We start from the raw sequence: 19,028 nt of genomic DNA on the forward strand, positions 1-19,028 counted from the left end.
GTGGAGTCAACTGAACACTATGATAATGCAATAGAGATATAGATGTGTCTTCTAGTCACATGGTTCCAGGAGATATCCATCACTTATTTTGCTCTTGTCCCCACTCTCCTGTTTGTTGGCAAGATGTCTGCACATTTATTTCCCCATATATTGATTCTGAATTCTCCCTCTCCTGTGAAAATGTATTGTTTGGCTTAATTTACAAACCCTCTATAATACTGATTAATTTATGGCGTGATTTGTTGTGTTTTACGTGTTGTTGTGTTCGCTTTGATCATTGTTAATGTTGCTGTTTGTCAATAAAGCATTGAAACAAACACTGGGCTGCTCTGGGCTGGATTGGTCTCGCCTGGAGGAAGTTTGGTGCTCGGCGGTGACATCGAGCAGCGGCTTCGTGTGAACCAGGAGCCGCAGGGTCACCTTTCCTCTCCCACTGCTCCCACTGCTCCACGCTCCCCCGCGCTGCTCCACACTCCGCACCGGAACATCAGATGTGGTCCTCGGGCTGATTGTGGTGTCGCCCGTGTCTCCGCTTCCGCCACATATGTGTCAGGGGCCGGCAGATGTGCGTGACGGGCGGGGTGTTGCTGCTAGCTGCTCGCTGATAAGAGATAAACTGGGTGAAGACGCCTGTGAAGCGCAGATAAAAGCGACAATAACGGTCACAACTCGACAATGAAGCGGCGGCAGGCTCGGCAGCTGGGCGGCTACGGAGGCGGTGTGTTGACCTGAGGGCGGCGGAGCTGACATGGACCTTACAACACCTCGACACCACTTGTTTATCTTCACCGGTTAATGTCTTTGACGCCTCTGTGGGGAATTTAGCTCGCATCTAGGACAATGTGGCTGTTAGTCCGCATGTCAGGCTGCACACACGGAGGGCATTTGTCCCGACTGAGACTGACTCAGGCCAGGGGGCTATCACAGGGGCACCGCCTGACCCTCTCAGCAGCGGACCCCCGGAGGAGGAGCGGGGCTAACTCCTCACTCCACCCGGCAGCCAGGCCCCTCACGTCGGTGCTGCCCCGCAGCTCGCTCTCCATACTCTGTTTACACACGTCCGAGTCCACAGCCCGAGCACGGACAGTCACCCGCACACCTGTCGCCTTCGCCAGCTCCTCAGCCGCCTCCTCGTCCTCCTCGTCCTCCCCGGCGACACAGCCGGACACGGACAGGGAACAGACGCCGACCACCGTCCCTCTGGAGGATGTGAAGAGGATTTTGGGACTCGCTCATCCAGAGAGATGGAAACTGGCAGGTAAACTGTGTGTGTATAATGGGTCTGTATGGCCAGGAGCGTAGCGCAGGCAGCGAGGGCCCCCTTTACATGTATCTGCCCCCCCCCCCTCGTTCATTTCATTCATTCCACCGAAACTCCAGTGGCAGTAGAGTTTCTTTGCTGGTGTTGAGTGTCTTCAGCTTTCTGGTCCCCTTATTTACAAATTCTCTGGCTTCTCTGTTTACTTCAGAACAATGGAGAGCAACGTTATAAGAGTTTAAAAGTATCTTGTGATTAGGGGTTACTGTAATAACTGCTTCCAAATTTTGATTTAAATACTTTCTTTGATCATTTGTAACTGTGGTTTTAGTTTCCACGGTCTTCAGTGGATCTTCTGCTTTTATTTAACCTTTCCTCTTCATGTCTCATTTCTCTGTCTTTTTTCTTTTGTTCACAACAGCTGCTCTTGGATTCCTAACTGTGTCCAGTGCAGTCACCATGTCAGCACCGTTCCTCCTCGGTAAAGTGATCGACACCATATACACCACTGGAACAGACACAGAGGCGATGACGGCTTCCCTGACGTCATTATGTATCATGCTGACGGGAGTGTTCCTGTGTGGTGGAGCAGCCAACGCCGCCAGAGTCTACCTCATGCAGCTCTCAGGTGAGACGATGAGGCAGATTAATACTGCACAGGCACAGACACATTCACATGAAATGGTCCCAAAAAAACAATACATGATGATTTTTCTACTGATTCACAATTTATTAAATCAACTGATTGTTTCAGTGCAACTCTGTTTTCCTCACTAATATATTTTACCTTCTTTCTGCAGGTCAGCGGATTGTTAGTAATCTCAGAACCTCCGTCTTCTCCTCCATTCTCAGACAGGAAGTGGCATTTTTTGACCGGAACAGGACCGGGGAGCTTATCAACCGCCTCTCTGCTGACACAGCCGTAGTAGGGCGCTCAATCACAGACAACCTTTCAGACGGTCTGAGAGCTGTCGCCCAGGCAGCTGCTGGTGTCAGTATGATGGTGAGTACGTCCCTCAGAGTGGTCCTCTGTGTCTGGTGAGGACAGGTCTGAATGCCGAATTAACAGACATCATTTAAAGCATAGATATGTGTGTTGGGTATTGTATTTCTGATGAGAAAGAAATTATTTTATCACAATTACTACAAAAAAGGACACACTCAATATCCTATTAGCCACCAAATAATTATCTCTCACATCGTGTCTATTCATTGTATCAAAACAGATAATTAGAAATGTGATGTCAATCTAAAATATCTAATCCAAAAAAATGTTTGTGATGTGAAATCAGTTGGAGGATATACAAATGCTCATGATGCACGATGATGTTGACAATCGGTCATTAAACAACAGGTGGGCAGTACAGCCATCATACAGTACACATCTTAAAGATAAAGTAATTATACATTTTATTTATGAAGCACTTTTCCAGCTTAAGCACAAATTGCTTTCCAAGTCAAAAACGAAAGAGTTAAGAAATCAAAACCGGAAACCAAACCCCCCTTTCTCTCTCTTTCTTTAGAAAGATCTTTTGTTTGCATATTTCCATTCAGAGCTGTTGTATGTGAGCTGACAGTTTCCATTTATGTTATTGTTTGTGGGCTATAGGATTGTCGGAAAACCAGTTTAAAAAGTACTTCTTATCAATGCGAGATTATGTTGAAAGAGTGCCACACCCCAGACAATCTAAGAACTAGGATATATACAGTCTTGAACAGCAGTTTCATGAAGTAATATTGACTTGTAAGTAAGTATCATAAACACCTTTGCATCATGTGTATTACCAGAAAGCTGATAATAAACATGATGCATGCCGTGAGGACAATTTGTATCCCCTACAAGGAAGTAAAATGATTTCCTGGTGTCGTGAACATTGAAGGAAATGACTGTAAATAATTACTGTAATTACTGTCAAAAGTAATTTTGTGTGAACGTCTTTTGTTCCCCTCCTCCCTCTTCTTTTGATTTCCATTAACACTGTGTTTTTCCCTCTGCTCTTCCAGTTCTATGTCTCCCCCAGTCTTGCGAGCTTTGTGTTGATGATTGTTCCTCCTCTGGCCGGTCTTGCGGTCGTCTATGGTCGATATCTTCGCTCCATCTCCAAACGCACACAGGACGCACTCGCACAAGCTACAGAGGTACAAATACAAACAGACTGAAGATACAGCTGAGGGTTTAGTTCTTGGTACAGGGATTATTAAGACCTTATTTGAGGATGTAGGTGTTGTAAACAAGGAAGATGTGACAAAATAGGATTTCAAAGTTGTTTTGTAAATGAATTCAGTGTTTTTCCTTAGTATATGAATTTAATAAAGCTCTTCTCTGAAAACAGCTGTTTGAATTAATGGTTAGTGAAGCCCTCGTGTCCATCCCATAGTTGTGTGTGTTTGATAAATGCTTCACTGCCTGTGCTAATTGAATTACATTTGTAGACAGATTTAATTTGCTATGTTGATAATCTAATTTCCTGTTGATAAAGCTCTAATGAAAAAAATGTGTTTGGGACGTGTCTGTGTTTGTGTGTGTGTAGTTGGCGGAGGAGCGCATCAGCAACATGCGAACGGTCAGGGCTTTTGGTAAAGAGCTGTCAGAGGTCAGCACATACGCAGAGAAGACAGACCAGGTCCTCAGCCTGGCCAGGACGGAAGCTAAGCTACGAGCTGGTTTCTTTGGAGTGGTAAGTGTGTGTGTGTGTGTGTGTGTGTGTGTGTGTGTGTGTGTGTGTGTGTTGTGTGTGCGTGTCAGCGATGCAAACCAAATCCACTGTTAGCAAATGAGCGGTTGCACACATCTGCATTTTGCCACTGTATGTTAGGGTTGCTACATGACCACAGTACCTGTTGTGTCTGTGTCTGGGATGTTTCACCATTAAAAAAGTATTTTCCAATCCTCCATACATGGTCAGAGAACAGATTAGCCCACTTGTGCTCTTGAAACAGTGAGAGGAGAACTACATCAAGTGATTTAACAGCTTAATGACATGATTATACAAGCTCTTAAAGGACTTCACTTCTTTATATACTGTATCATTTGGAAGTCTGTGTTCAATTCGATATGTCACAGCTTTCATCATTTCATATGTCTAGATGTTCTGATCCAATTTTTCCCTTCCCTGATATTTCAGACTGGTCTCAGTGGTAACATCATGATCCTGTCAGTGCTCTACAAAGGAGGCCTTCTGATGGCCAGCCAGCACATGACCGTGGGAGAGCTTTCAGCGTTCCTCATGTACACCTTCTGGGTGGGCATCAGTATCGCAGGTAACACGCATACTGAACATGCATGTGCACTGTCCTCTTATATGAATCTGTTCGTCTGCACTGTGTACATCCATGTGCACTATAACTAGGATTGATAATAATGTGCTGTTTTTTCTGTATTGATGCTTAGGACTGAGTTCATTCTACTCTGAGCTGATGAAGGGTTTTGGAGCAGGAACCCGACTTTGGGAGCTGCTGGACAGAAAGCCTGAGTTTCCTCTCAATGGTCAGTACACAGATACACAAATACTGGCAGAGTATTACCTCAATACATCAATGAGTTCCCATGTTTTCCTGCAATTATATCTTTAACATATTAGAGTTATTTTAGTATTCAGAAAGCAGATCATCTTTAGTGTGAAGGGGTTTCAGAATAGTTGATTAGAATATATTTTCCTTGAATAATTACTGCTAACAGAAAAGTTAATCATCTGAACCGTCACTCTATAACCACATGAGTATTTTGGTGTCAACAATTTTCAAAGATTCAGTGCTTGCTTGAAAAATGTGAAGATTTTATTTATTATTGCAAACATCTCTTCTTGCCTTTCATTTATATTCATGTTTTTGCCTCCTCTGTGAATAAACATATTTAAATATATTTAAATTTGTCCTTGTCCATTCCTCCACAGAGGGTCTAGTTCTCCCTGCAGACCAGCTGAAGGGTGAGCTGCAGTTCTGTGATGTCTCTTTTGCCTACCCGACCCGAAAAGAGGCTCTTATTTTCCAGAACCTTAGTCTGCTGGTCCCAGCTGGAACCATCATGGCAGTGGTGGGATCCAGCGGGTCTGGAAAATCGACCCTGGTCTCGCTGCTGCTCAGACTGTACGACTCCGATGGAGGTGAGAACAAGAGCTCATTCAGCTACTGTTCAGTCATTAGATGGTTAAAAATCCGATTATGACAAATGAATAATTTCAAGACTACACACTGTTGAAGAATTTTTGAACATACTCACACATTACTGTATATGCCACTATCTGTACAGGAGAGTAGTGCCTGTCTAAATTCCACAGATACTCCCTTCTCTCTCTAAGCCGGACCCAAGGTTAGGTTAAAGATAAAGGGCCAACCAACAATGCATTGTAGTGTCTACATTGAGGGATTTTCATATCTAACTCAGAGGTGCCAGACAGAACGACACCAACTTCAACTCTCACCAACTTTAACTCTTTTGCGTATTTCACCAGTGGCAAGACGCAAGGACACAATGTGATTTAGTTATGCATACTTTAGGCTTAACTATCCAATAGGATGCAAACACCCACATGTAACATAGAGAGTGACAGCAATTCTAGCCATTCATGGATGTGCTGTTAGATTGGGTGATGCAAGTAGAGGGAGATATATGGGGAGGCTGTGGGAGACATCTTCAGACTTGGGGGTGACAATTGCTCATGTTACTCTGGTAGCGTTTGTATGTTGTTGCACCTTCTGGTCTCCTTGATGCATCAAGTCCACATTAAAACCTGCGTAAGACATCAGCTGCTGCCTGAGTTCTCCTTTCACCAGCTTCCAGAAAACTGTCATAACACATACTATATATCAAACCTAAAAAACCCTCTCCTCTCCAGGTATCATCACCATAGATGGTCATGACATCAGGGATCTTAATCCCTATTGGCTCAGGCGTCACATTGGAACTGTCAGCCAGGTAATAAATAAATGAATGTCAAACATCCTATACAAAATATCTCACAGCACAGAAGCTGGGCAGACACACAAAACATGTCATACATTTATACATATATTAACTGCAACCGTCCCAAAAAATAATTAGCATTTTGAGTGAAGATCACCTCTCACATTGTCCCTCTGCTCCTCCCTCCTCTCTCCCAGGAGCCCGTGCTGTTCTCTTGCTCCATCAGGGATAATATAGCGTACGGTGCAGATTTCCCCGACAGTGTGGCCACAGAAGACATCTACAGAGCAGCCAGAGATGCTAACGCCTATGATTTCATCCAGGCTTTTCCTGATGGCTTCAACACTATAGTGGGGGAGAAAGGAGTGCTGCTGTCAGGTGAGGAACAGGCAGAGAAGCAAACAGAATTACCATAACAATGTTGATTCAACTGTATCTGCAGTAGTCTTTTATTATTTACTTTGCCAGAGTGGTCAACTGTTCCTCTGAAACTCCAGTTTCAAATTTGAGGGTTCAGAAATTTGTATTTCTGCATTAAAAATTGTGTTAAAAAAACGTCACAATAATATGGCTATATACTACATATTGCACAACATAAACAACAATTCAATATGACAAACAATAGTGTTATGTTTGTCCATTGCAGTTTTTCTGTTTCTACCTAGCCATACAGTGCACATTAGAGTGTAGCTATGGGTTCAGGTCGGGTTCATGTAAACCCTGAGTGAAGTGTGCATGTGTAAATGAAGTTTTCTTCTGGGTTTGTGTCTCAGGTGGTCAGAAGCAGAGGATTGCCATAGCCAGAGCTTTGCTCAAGGTAAGAACCACAGCATTTTTGTGTTGCTTGTATCCTCATCCTTTCTGTTGAACCTGAATTATTTTGCATAACAATATATTTGGGTTTTCTCTCCACAGAATCCAAAGATCCTGCTTTTAGACGAGGCTACCAGGTGAGAGTCATGTCTGATTGAATTAAACAATTAAAGTACAGTCAGTTAACAAATATAATATGCTTTACTTACAATCCTTCACTGTCTTTATCTTTGTCGTCTAAATTTTCTTGGTCTCCTTTGTGATGGTTGGAGACCCATGTTAGGTCAACTGTTAAAACAAAAGATCCTAAACAACATTTTTCCTCAGTGCACTGGACTCTGAGAATGAGTTCCTGGTCCAGGAGGCCTTGGAGCGCCTGATGGAAGGTACATCTCTTTGTCTTTTTGAATTTCTTCCACTTAACTGACATTCAGTTTAATCAGCAGTTTTTTATGAATGATACTTATTATTCCTTTCTATGTCCCGCCCCTCTCATCCAATCAATAGGGAGGACGGTCATGATCATCGCTCACCGTCTGTCCACCATCAAGAATGCGAACACTGTGGCGGTGCTAGATCAGCGCCGCGTGGCCGAGTGTGGTCAGCACACAGAGCTGCTAGGCAACAGGCAAGGACTGTTCAGAAAACTGATGGAGAAACAGACGTTTCTGCAGGAGGAACAGAAACAAGCCCTGCGCTGAGAGGACAGTGAGTAGAGACACATGGAATCAGAGGCGGAGGAAATCTGGAGGTGAGTTCAGTGGCTTCGCTCCACAATGGGATGAAATGCTCCCTAAAGACGGAGGAGGAGGAGGAGAAAGAGGAACAAAGAAATTCTATTATTTTTCCTGGAATGGAGAGAGATGGATAAACGCTGAAGGAAAGCAGAGGAGGACTAGAGATGGGAGATGTGGAAGCCACTGAGAAACATAAAGGGATTTTCTTCAATGCTTTGAGTCCCTTCACCACTGGAATGACTATGTAGCATCACATAAAGATCTAATTGTAATGGAAACCCAGGGTAATCCACAGTGAAAACCTAAGAACTGAAACATGGATCAGTGAAGTTATAGAGAGACTTTCTTTTGATAATATATTTTTATTCTACACTGAAATAATGAGACCGGGAGAGAGGCTGAGTGTGAAAATGAGACAGGATGAAGAGGGACACTCCTCAAACTCGAGGCTCATGGATTTAAATCACTGTCACTACTGTAGCTTTGAAGAAAAGCTCCAATCCAGCTTTAACTAGAGGGGCACTCGCAGAGGGCAAACCTCCGCCAAGGCTAATACCATATTCCGTCATGTTAAAGAAATTTGATCTTGTTCTTCATGTCCCACCCTGTCACAAAATTTAGTTTTTTGTGTAATCCTGTTTACAGACAAACAGCAACGAGAACTTCATTGGTGCAGGTAATTATTCAGACCTATGACAGAAAAAGGCAGAAATATAAATGTGGGACTTTGAATCTGGTGCAAAAGAGAAAACTATTTCATTGTATGAGATGTGACACTTCAATTTGTTGTCACTTTTATGATTTTCATAACTAAATTGGAAAACAGTCAGTCTAGGATGTTGGATACAAGTGTTTATGTATCACAGATTTTTCTATTCAGAGCATCTTCCTGCCATTTTGAATTGTAAACGAGACAAATGAAGCAGATATTCATCATGTCTACAATGTGCTGTCAAGGAGAACACTAGTCTGAAATATCGTGATTAATGTACTGTATGCACATTTGTTGTGGGAAAGAAGAGCAGCAGTCCTGACAGTCTAAGCTGAGGAGCTACCATGGGACTTATTGTCTAGTTTCCTTGCCTTGGATTTAAGTGCCAGCCCTGAAAAATGTCATCATTCATCCCTTCACCTTTTTATCTTTTTCCAAAAAGAGCAAAACATGTGACTTTCTTGCTCTTGACATTAAATTATGGAAAAGCGGAAAACCAGCATTAGATCATGTGAGTGTCTTCTGACCTGATTATATTGTGACACGTTGTCCCCTCCATGCTCTGTTCCTTATAAAGTGTGCATGTGTACACTTGGCCTTCATTAAAGTCTATACAAACAGCTCGTAAACCCCCTACATGTCGGCCTCCGCGCTGTTGAGCCGGTTAAATATTATCGCTGGCTCTGAGAGTCCCACTAAGAAGTAATGATTCTCCTCAGTAACTATTTGGCTCGTAAAAACCCAGTTCACCGCTCAGAGAGTGGATTTTCTTGTCTTGTTTACACCACACATGCAAATGCCTTGAGCTGTACTTCTCTGTGACCTTAAAGTAAGTCCAGATTTGGTTGTTTCTAGAATTGCACATCAGGAACGACCCAGCAATGTTCTGCTGTCGTGCTGTATATGTTGAACAAGCGTCCTTTGTTTAGGATCAGAAACTTGAATCATTGTGGATGTAACTATTTATCCACGATTTGAAGGCAGCGATTCGTGGAATTAACACAACACTGATCACTGATTATCAGCCGTTTTATTGTCTCACTATCGTCATTATACTTTAGTTCTGGTTTTTATATATTAATTTATTACAGTGCTTAGATTGTATATCAGTTAACATATTCTTTAAAGGCTGATTTGTTATGGGCAGTTTTCCAATAGTTTTATTCTCTTTATTTGTATGTCTTGTTATTTCACCAATAAGACAAACAGTTTTTACTTAAAATTTATAAACTAAATCTCACTTCCAGTGATGCCATGACCATCATCTGTTAACATCACTTCTTCTGTTTCGTCTCCAGTCTCTCCTCCACCCACTGATATAACCCAAACTTGAATCCACTGAATTCATCAATGATTATAAATCAGAGGACAGCAAACTCGTATGATTGTTATGTATGTGTTGAGTAATAAATAATATGACCTTCATGATTTTTTTAATGATTTTCTGTTTGCTAAGTTATACATATATGTAAAGAGAAATAAAGTAAAATATTTAAAAGAAGAGTTTTTTGTGGTACTAGTATTAAATTTAAATGTCAGATTTTTATTAGTGAAGTTGTCACTTAATTTGCTTAAGCAGTTTAACAATATTTATTAGTTTGTTTAGTTTAGTTTGTTCATTTTGCAATCCAAAAGAATTTCACAATTGTATACACCTACACATTCCATGAAAGAAAAAGGAGCAGGAAGTAGAAAACTTTAATAACCTGCCCAATTTCATTTCATTTCTTTTCTCAAAATCAAATAACAAATCAATTATACATGAATCAAAAGCCATCATCATATAACATTAATGTTTCTAACTAATAACATTATTTTTTTATTCAGAACTTTTGATGAAGTTTTATCTTAAAAAACGTTTTTTTTTTATAAATCACCGCTTCCCTATAAAACTATTACAAATGGTACGAAGAGGAGCCACAGGGTCGGTGGCCCCATCCCACTCAAACCTTCTCTCAGCAACTGTGTTTCATGCAGTGTGTCAGGCTGCCAGTAGGTGGTGCTGTTGGACTACCACAAAGGCCAGGCCCAGGAAATGTTCCACTGGTCACCGCTGGTTCCTGGGATCAATGTTCATTCTGTCATTCATACCTAAATAAAACCTGGTTGTAATGGTGTGTATTTAGCCGGCGGCATGTTGTGTTGACTTTGCAGTGAACTTTTCTCCTGAACGGTGTCCAATCAGCTGCCACTGGATCCAGTACACGAGTGTGATCTACTGATTTATATAATATATCATATATCATATATATATGAGTGTGGTGCAGGTTAAGAGATTCATCAAGTAAACATCAACCAGGTTTTATACTTAAAATCAAGTCAGATGTTTAAATAAAAACATTTTTAATCTTCATATGATATCAAACAGAACAGGCACACGATGCAAAGCGGCGCTGTAAAAACCTCTCTGACATAAAACCTTTGATGAATTCCACGCCCATTTTTGTCATGTTTATGAATCTCTTTCCACCGTTTTCTCTTACACAGTTTGATCTGTATGATGATCTAACTTCTCTTGCTCCTTCAGTTCCAGTCACATTCTTCCTCTAACCCCAGCAGAGGCTGGACACCTCCAGCAGAGGCAGCAGTTGTGCTCCTGTCCTGCAGAGGATGATTGGTCCCAGCTGACCCGGTGCTGTTCAGACCTGTGCGGTGTTTCTAATTCCAGCTCCATGTGCTTCAGCTCCCCTCACTTTTCACCGTACCCTGGGCTATTTGGGGAACTGGAGGGAAAGTTCCCACCCCCTTTGGCCTCAAAATATTCTATGTTCATTCATCACTTGAAGACGTTACATGGAGCCTTATTTGTTCGTGAAATAGGAGCAAAACATCATTACATAACATTATATATCATTTAGCTGACGCTTTTTTTCCAAAGCAGCTTCCAATAAGTGAATTGAACCATGAAGGTACAAACACTTTAATGTTGCAGTTTGGATCGGCTCAACAATGCCACATTACCATGGTTTGGTAAGAAACATGCAGAGCAACATGTGGATAACATCTTAAGCTCCTGAAAGCACAATAAGGGCATCCAACTTTAAAACTGATTCTCAGTGATCAGGGACCATGCTCCCAGCTCTGCCTGTCTGCCCTATGTAAACACTGTCCACCTCCAGTGTTTACTACCCAAAAAACCAAGGGACTTCTACTGCAAATTAAGACAAAATGCAAATTTGGTTTGTCTTCACACAGGATGGAGTGTGTTTATCCTCAATCTGAGCGAGAGAGAGCGGTGCACGCTGAGGATGGAACTCGAATTTGGCAGCACATCAGTTACAAAGATGAGGGAAAACAGGAATCGATTAAACTGCTGATATTCAATCGATTTGCTGAGTTTTACCTGTGCAACAACATCCACATGATCCTCAGTCATTCTTCACTGCAACAGCACAGATAACAAACTCAATTCAACTAAATCCTGATTGTTCTCTCTTCCAGATGCAAAACGTCTACTGTACGTGTTGCTGCCACACTTTAAAAAGTTGAACACTGACTTAGAGCTAGATTATTGGTTACAGCTACACTGAATACCCGAGCTTGTGCCATTCTTACACTTTCCCTGACACTCTCACCCGCTGTGCTGCATGAGTCCTGGACGTTCTCTCTGATAGTGCTGGCTGAAAAATGATCTATCTGAAAAACTTCAATGCCCTGACCCAAAAAACTCTCTCTGTCTCCACCTGTCCACCTCTTCTTCTTTTCAAATCTACTGGCTGAAATGATCACAGTGGATTTGTATTTTCTCTCTGTCGTCTCCACCAAAACATCTATGATACAAGAACTACCCTCTTCTCTCCAGAGTCTTCAGCTGGCTTGGTCACACTAAACTCATGTTGTCGACCACCTGCCGCACACGCCCTTCACCCCCCCCCCAGCCTCTCCGGGAGAAGTCTCACTACTCTCCTCCCCCTCGGCCCCTCTGACCTCTCCTCACCTCCTTCCTCGTTTACCCTCCCTCTCTTGGTCCCAGCCAACTGCCAGCCCCTTTACATTTTAGGCGTTTCACACAGGCCCTCGGATCCAGAATGGCTCACAACAAGTGCATAAAAGTAGCTCAACCTTGCCCTGCACTCGCTCCCCTCCCACTGACACACACACACACACACACACACCATTTTCAATCTGCATTTCCTCCCGTCCCCCAAGTCTTCAAAGATATCCCTCCCTCCCTCCCTCCCTCCCTCTTCTTATCCCATATTTGTCTGGACATATCAATGAATGAACCCTATAGGAAGAAACCCCCCCACCACTAAAATATTTTAGTGTACACAGTAATAACTGAACTTCAGGTGCAGGGAGTGTATTGAAAACCTGCAGGACTTGCATTAATGCAACTCAGCATTTCTCCTCAATTACAGTAACCGAGCCTGGTTTAGGAGTTCCAAATATGACTTTCCATGTATTTTACATGGACAGATAACATTCCATAACCATTCATGTGAAATCCACAGTGATACATTCTGTTGCTGCTATAAGGAGAATCCAGGTCATGACATGCCACGCCATACTGTACATGTGAACATTTGCCTGGTCTTTGTGAACCCAGCTTTAGTTTGGATATACAAGTGCAATTTGGCCCCGTTTGATTGATTTTTCATTAAGCTTGAGAATTCTTAACTTCTGTGCTTCTGCTCATTTAACTTCCCAAACATTTACCTACTTTTCTTTACCTCTTCACGCTTATCTGTCTTTTTCTCCACACTTCCGTCTATTCCTCTGCTTTTCCTCTCTTTTATTTAACTTTATTATAAACCTCCTCTTCCTCTCCTGCTGGTGTCAACACACAGCAAACATGTGCATGCACACATGTACATTCACTGGGTTCCTTCCTCCATTTGTCCAGCCACATGCACAGCAGCTCCCCTCCACCGTTAGAGTTATAATTAATCCAACTGCTCCTGTGACAGAGCAGAGGAGGCGGGTAAGGTTTCAGCTGTTGGCTGTTTCTGTGGTTCTCTCCTTATTTATTCAATCGGCTTCTGACAGATCTGTATGAACACATGAGGTCTGCATAGTGGCAGATTTTTAATTACTACTCTGTTTGTGAAAAGAAAAGAATAATAATACAGCACTATTGTGTGTGCAAGTGCAGTGATACACTTCAGTGCACACACACCATTAATCTTTACGATTTATTATGATATGTCATACATTTATGATGACAAATGCACACATGGTATAGATGCAAAACCCCTTTTAAAAAAAAATCATGAATCCATATTGTGTCGGATTACAACATTTAGTGCAATCAACCACAGAGAACACCTTGATTTTATTTGACTGAAATGAACTGTCTACACACAGAATGTCCCTGCTCAGCTTTAATGGACTGATGTTATGTAACGTTGCACTGGTCTCCATTATGAGGATTGAACTCTTAATTGGCATTTAATGGCTGCAGCTCAGCTCCTGTGTGCCCTGTCAGTCCTGGCTCTCGCTGGATCCTAAATCTGTTCAGATGAGAGCAGCAATTTCCCATTTTAAGGCTGGATGGAGCCGAGTAGCAGCAAATCTGCAACCCTGCTAGGGAGCAACTGTCTCCCCTAGAAACCCCAAGTGGCTCTCGCGCTCCTTTTACGGCCCTCGAGGTGGGACCGCGAGGATCGATGGGAGGTCAAAGCGACAGTTCCATATATGGCGCGCGCCCTCTCCTCGTCGGGCGCGCGCAGCGTCACTCCTCATGCCCCCTCTACCGATGCCCGGTGGATGAGGGCACCCGTCCTCCCACCCTGAGGCGCGCCTCCATGCTGCTCCCCCGCCCACCCACTCCTCATCCTCGGCCTGTCAGCATCCTAATATGGCAGAGGGACGGGATGGGGGCCAGTGCTGAGGTTTGTGAATGGTGGAGCTCGGGTATAAAAGGTGGACGAGCTGCAACAGAGGACCGTAGCTGGTTCAGCAGTATCACTGGTTGGGTCTTTCACTCCGAAGCCGCAGACACACTCCTAAGGTAAGACCCTGCAGAGACCGGCCTCTCCTGAAGCCACTCATCCACACTGGGATAGCAGACTGTAGGCCTTTACCTGAGCACCACTACAGCATCTACTGGAGCAGGAGTCAGACAGGACCTGACCAGGGGCAGCTCCACTGGAAGAGAGGCTAGGAGAGGGCTGAGGACTGAGAGAGGGGGCCGAGAGGAGAAGCTCTAATCTGAAGATCTAGAAACTTTAGATAGATAAAGGGATAAATAGATAAAGCAGATACAGTAGATCAATCTGATTCACCAGCTTCACAGGTGTTAACACTAAATCCTGAAAAGATGCTGATGCTGCAATGCGCAATCAGACCAATTGAAAAACAGAAAGTTGATGCTTGTAGATTTATTTGAATTAGAATTTGAATAATTGAATAACGAAAATGTAAATAACAGTCTGTAAAGAATTTATTTTAGTCAAGACCATATGTTATCTAAAGGAAAACCGCTTAGTTCCATATTTAAAATGTGAGTGTGTAGATGTATACAGGTTTCTAGGAACGGCCTTGTGTCGGTGCGTAATGGAGGCATTTTGCGCAAAGCACAGACCTGATCCAGATCATGCTCCAGTAAATGATACAGTTGTTTCGTTTTTTAGTCTGTTTTAAAAAACACACCCAGTGGGCGTTTACAAGAAACAAAGATTTAATTTGGAAGTCATTTCTGTCACATACAGTATCTCCATGTGAATTCAACTCAGGTCTTTTTTCTCCATCTCCTCTCCTACAGAAGCCATCATGTGTGACGACGAAGAAACTACCGCCCTTGTGTGCGACAACGGCTCCGGCCTTGTGAAGGCTGGGTTCGCCGGAGACGATGCCCCCAGGGCAGTGTTCCCCTCCATCGTCGGCCGCCCCCGTCATCAGGTAAACAGCGAGGAAATGCTTCTATAGGGACAGAGTGTGAGGACAGAATCATTGGCAATAATAAATGTGATATACAAAAATAAATTCACAATTACTCTAAATATAAAATCATCAACCTATAGATAAATACAATTCGATTTGGTCTCATTTTAAAATAATGAATGAAATATTAATTTGGTCAGTTGTACTATATTCAGGCAGATTTATCCGATGTGATAAAAATATTGAACTGAGATGTCATCGCTGTAGGCTGTGTAAAGTTTTTGTGCTATTATTAGCCTACAGGTGACAACAGTGGTGGAATAATAAATCTTCAGCCATGTAATTCTGGCTCCTGCAGCTATGTGGCCTTTGCTACTTAGAGACTAAATTAGTCACAGACAATTTGTCAGTCACACAATTGTTCTCTGTCGGTCTCTGTGACCCGTGCTGTAACTTGGCACATTTACGGAATGTTCACCACGCATTTCCAAACCCTTTAATCTGACCAGAAGAGATAATATTTCTGTATGGAGTATTTGACGTCCACGACTGACCGTTCCACCACCTCGCTCTCTCTCTCCCCTTCAGGGTGTCATGGTCGGTATGGGTCAGAAGGACTCCTACGTCGGCGACGAGGCCCAGAGCAAGAGGGGTATCCTGACTCTGAAGTACCCCATTGAGCACGGTATCATCACCAACTGGGACGACATGGAGAAGATCTGGCACCACACCTTCTACAACGAGTTGAGAGTGGCACCCGAGGAGCACCCCACCCTGCTCACAGAGGCCCCCCTGAACCCCAAGGCCAACAGGGAGAAGATGACCCAGATCATGTTTGAGACCTTCAACGTCCCCGCCATGTATGTGGCCATCCAGGCTGTGCTGTCCCTGTACGCTTCCGGCCGTACCACCGGTAAGATTAACAACGACAAACAGCTGCCACTCAGACATAACACATCGAATCAGTCTCCTTTATACCAGGATGACATATAATTGACTTATAAAATTACACAACACATAACTCCACTATTTATGGGGTATTTTTCCCCACTGATGCCATTTTACGCACAACTTTTACGCACAGCCCATCGGCCTTTCTGGGTCTACTTATGCCAGTTTATGGCACTTATCGATACATACATCTGAGTGTACATGTAAATTATCATTCATACACCCGCTATAGCCCCAGACTTATGTAGAAAACATACTGTCGCCTGTCGATCTTAATCAAACTCCCTCCTTGCCTCTCTTCAGGTATTGTGCTGGATGCTGGTGATGGTGTGACCCACAACGTCCCAGTCTATGAGGGTTACGCCCTGCCCCACGCCATCATGCGTCTGGACCTGGCTGGTCGCGATCTGACCGACTACCTGATGAAGATCCTGACTGAGCGTGGCTACTCTTTCGTGACCACCGGTAAGGAACTCCACCTATACACCTAAAACAATACATCCGAAAAGGAAGAAACGAAAGATTAGCTCTTTCCAGACTTTCACTTTAAGCAGCACGATTTTTTTCCCCCGAAGTAGCATCTACATTTTTATTATAAATTATTATTTTACCAGCAGTTTTGTTATAATAGCACAACTAAAACTGACATTAACATGAAGTATTGACAGATGCACGCACCACGTTACGGCGGCCGTGCACAGAGATACAGAGAAATTAATTTACAATGGACACAATTTATGTGGCCTGTGTGCGCACTGGGCCCGACAAAATTATGATTATCAAAATAATATGTAATTGTAAACGAGTTATTTTTCCACTTCAGACCTTTCTGTAACTTAGAGTAACTGTTCCGCACATTCAATCGTATTATCATTACGCACACGTTAGTTGTGGCGCTCGGCTCCTCGACACTCTGAGTAACGGTTCATCCACTTGCCCCCCTACAGCCGAGCGTGAGATCGTGCGCGACATCAAGGAGAAGTTGTGCTATGTGGCTCTGGACTTCGAGAACGAGATGGCCACCGCTGCCTCCTCCTCCTCCCTGGAGAAGAGCTACGAGCTTCCCGACGGTCAGGTCATCACCATCGGAAACGAGAGGTTCCGTTGTCCCGAGACCCTGTTCCAGCCTTCCTTCATCGGTACTTAAGACAACCATTTTAATCCTCTAAATCTTTCAAAGAATATCAATATGCAGCTCGATGCCAACACCTGCCGCCCTCTGATAACTTGTCCCTCTCACCTGACTAGGTATGGAGTCTGCTGGTATCCATGAGACCGCCTACAACAGCATCATGAAGTGCGACATTGACATCCGTAAGGATCTGTACGCCAACAATGTGCTCTCCGGTGGTACCACCATGTACCCTGGTATTGCTGACCGTATGCAGAAGGAGATCACTGCTCTGGCCCCCAGCACCATGAAGATCAAGGTACTTAAACCAAACTATGAGAACAAAAACAAGTTTATACGCAAGCTGAAATGTTTTACGCAAATTGACAATTACGCACAAGAAGATGCAATCACTAATTCACTCTCTCCTCCTCCTCCTCCTCCTCCTTCAGATCATTGCTCCCCCAGAGAGGAAATACTCCGTCTGGATCGGTGGCTCCATCCTGGCTTCCCTGTCCACCTTCCAGCAGATGTGGATCTCCAAGCAGGAGTACGACGAGGCAGGTCCCAGCATTGTCCACAGGAAGTGCTTCTAAATCCTTCATCATCTTCTCCAGCTTCTCCGCCATTTCCACAACTATCACCACCAGCTATCAGGGGATCAAGCCGGGTGGACGATCACCCTTTGCGGCACAGCAACACTCTGCTGTCAATGGACTGTCAGTCTGCGCTGTTGACATTCATATGCATGTTTTATCCCTATAAAATGTGCATATTTTGTAACTGTCTGTTGTCTGTGTTGCACGGAGAAAAGCTGTGAAAAACCCACCACTGAACCATGCATCCATCCAAAAAACAACTTTAATAAAAAAAATAACAACATGTTGCCCAACACATGTGAATGTAAGTGTATATACATATTGATATTTATTAAAGTCCATCATTTGGTATTTTAGACCTTGGCCTTGTTTTTCTATTAGAGGGAAGATAATGAAAAACAAAAGCTTTGGTGAAATTTACAATTACTGGTATCTGCATGATAACTGGTATTTAAATAGTGACATTTAAAATTTAATATAGATGCAAATACAATCAAATATTTAAATGCTATACTCATCACAACAACAAAAGGGGAAAGAACTTTTCACTGAAATAATCAAATTAATTAATCTAAGCCAAGACTTAACTGACTCAGCAACAAGCTCACCTACTGTATGACGCACACCACTGCAACATGAACCAATGAGCTGAGGTCGACAGAGGTGTTGGCACGGCACCCTGGATAGAGTGCCTTGAACGGGTGACAGATAGTGGTGGTGGTGGGGGTCTCTCACTGTCCCACCAGCCCCTGCTGTCAGCTGGGGGGGAGGGCTATACCACGTGACAGAATTGTTGGAAAGCGACGCCTTCAAGCTCCGACAGTCGGGAGTTTGACTTGCCAGGAATGTGCCGAGGCAGCAGCAGCAGCATGCAGCTCCTCTTTAGACTCGCAGGATCAGTAGCAGGGACACCTGACACCCGGCTCTGAATCCTGTTGAGCTTCCTGCCCTGCAGCCCCGTCCTCCGCCCAGACCATCTTTAGACAAAATCCAGACCTTGTACAGGAGGGTCATCTCCGCATGCAGCCCCTGCCTTATATGCAGAGAAGCTCACCTATCAGGGTGTAGGTTAAAAGCACAAAGGGGTGTGCGTCTGCAGGCGAGTCCACATTATCCTAC

General features: G+C 43.6%; 2 protein-coding genes across 2 annotated transcripts; both read left to right on the plus strand.

The window, feature by feature from the left end:
- Positions 1-624: 624 nt before the first annotated feature.
- Positions 625-8,400, plus strand: abcb10 (ATP-binding cassette, sub-family B (MDR/TAP), member 10). Its single transcript, XM_034575995.1, has 14 exons — positions 625-1,258; positions 1,680-1,886; positions 2,059-2,261; positions 3,263-3,397; positions 3,790-3,936; positions 4,384-4,519; positions 4,650-4,745; positions 5,152-5,361; positions 6,094-6,173; positions 6,359-6,539; positions 6,935-6,978; positions 7,077-7,111; positions 7,302-7,360; positions 7,482-8,400. The coding sequence occupies exons 1-14, from the start codon at positions 841-843 to the stop codon at positions 7,673-7,675; spliced, it is 2,145 nt and encodes a 714-aa protein (XP_034431886.1). The 5' UTR covers positions 625-840; the 3' UTR covers positions 7,676-8,400.
- Positions 8,401-14,241: 5,841 nt separating this feature from the next.
- acta1b (actin alpha 1, skeletal muscle b) lies at positions 14,242-18,260 on the plus strand. Its single transcript, XM_034572208.1, has 7 exons — positions 14,242-14,376; positions 15,130-15,266; positions 15,837-16,161; positions 16,503-16,664; positions 17,147-17,338; positions 17,448-17,629; positions 17,763-18,260. Exons 2-7 carry the CDS (start codon positions 15,138-15,140, stop codon positions 17,904-17,906), a joined length of 1,134 nt encoding a protein of 377 aa, XP_034428099.1. The 5' UTR covers positions 14,242-14,376; positions 15,130-15,137; the 3' UTR covers positions 17,907-18,260.
- Positions 18,261-19,028: the final 768 nt, after the last annotated feature.

This window comes from Hippoglossus hippoglossus, chromosome 3 (genome assembly GCF_009819705.1).
Source record: "Hippoglossus hippoglossus isolate fHipHip1 chromosome 3, fHipHip1.pri, whole genome shotgun sequence".
NCBI classification, from domain to species: domain Eukaryota; kingdom Metazoa; phylum Chordata; class Actinopteri; order Pleuronectiformes; family Pleuronectidae; genus Hippoglossus; species Hippoglossus hippoglossus.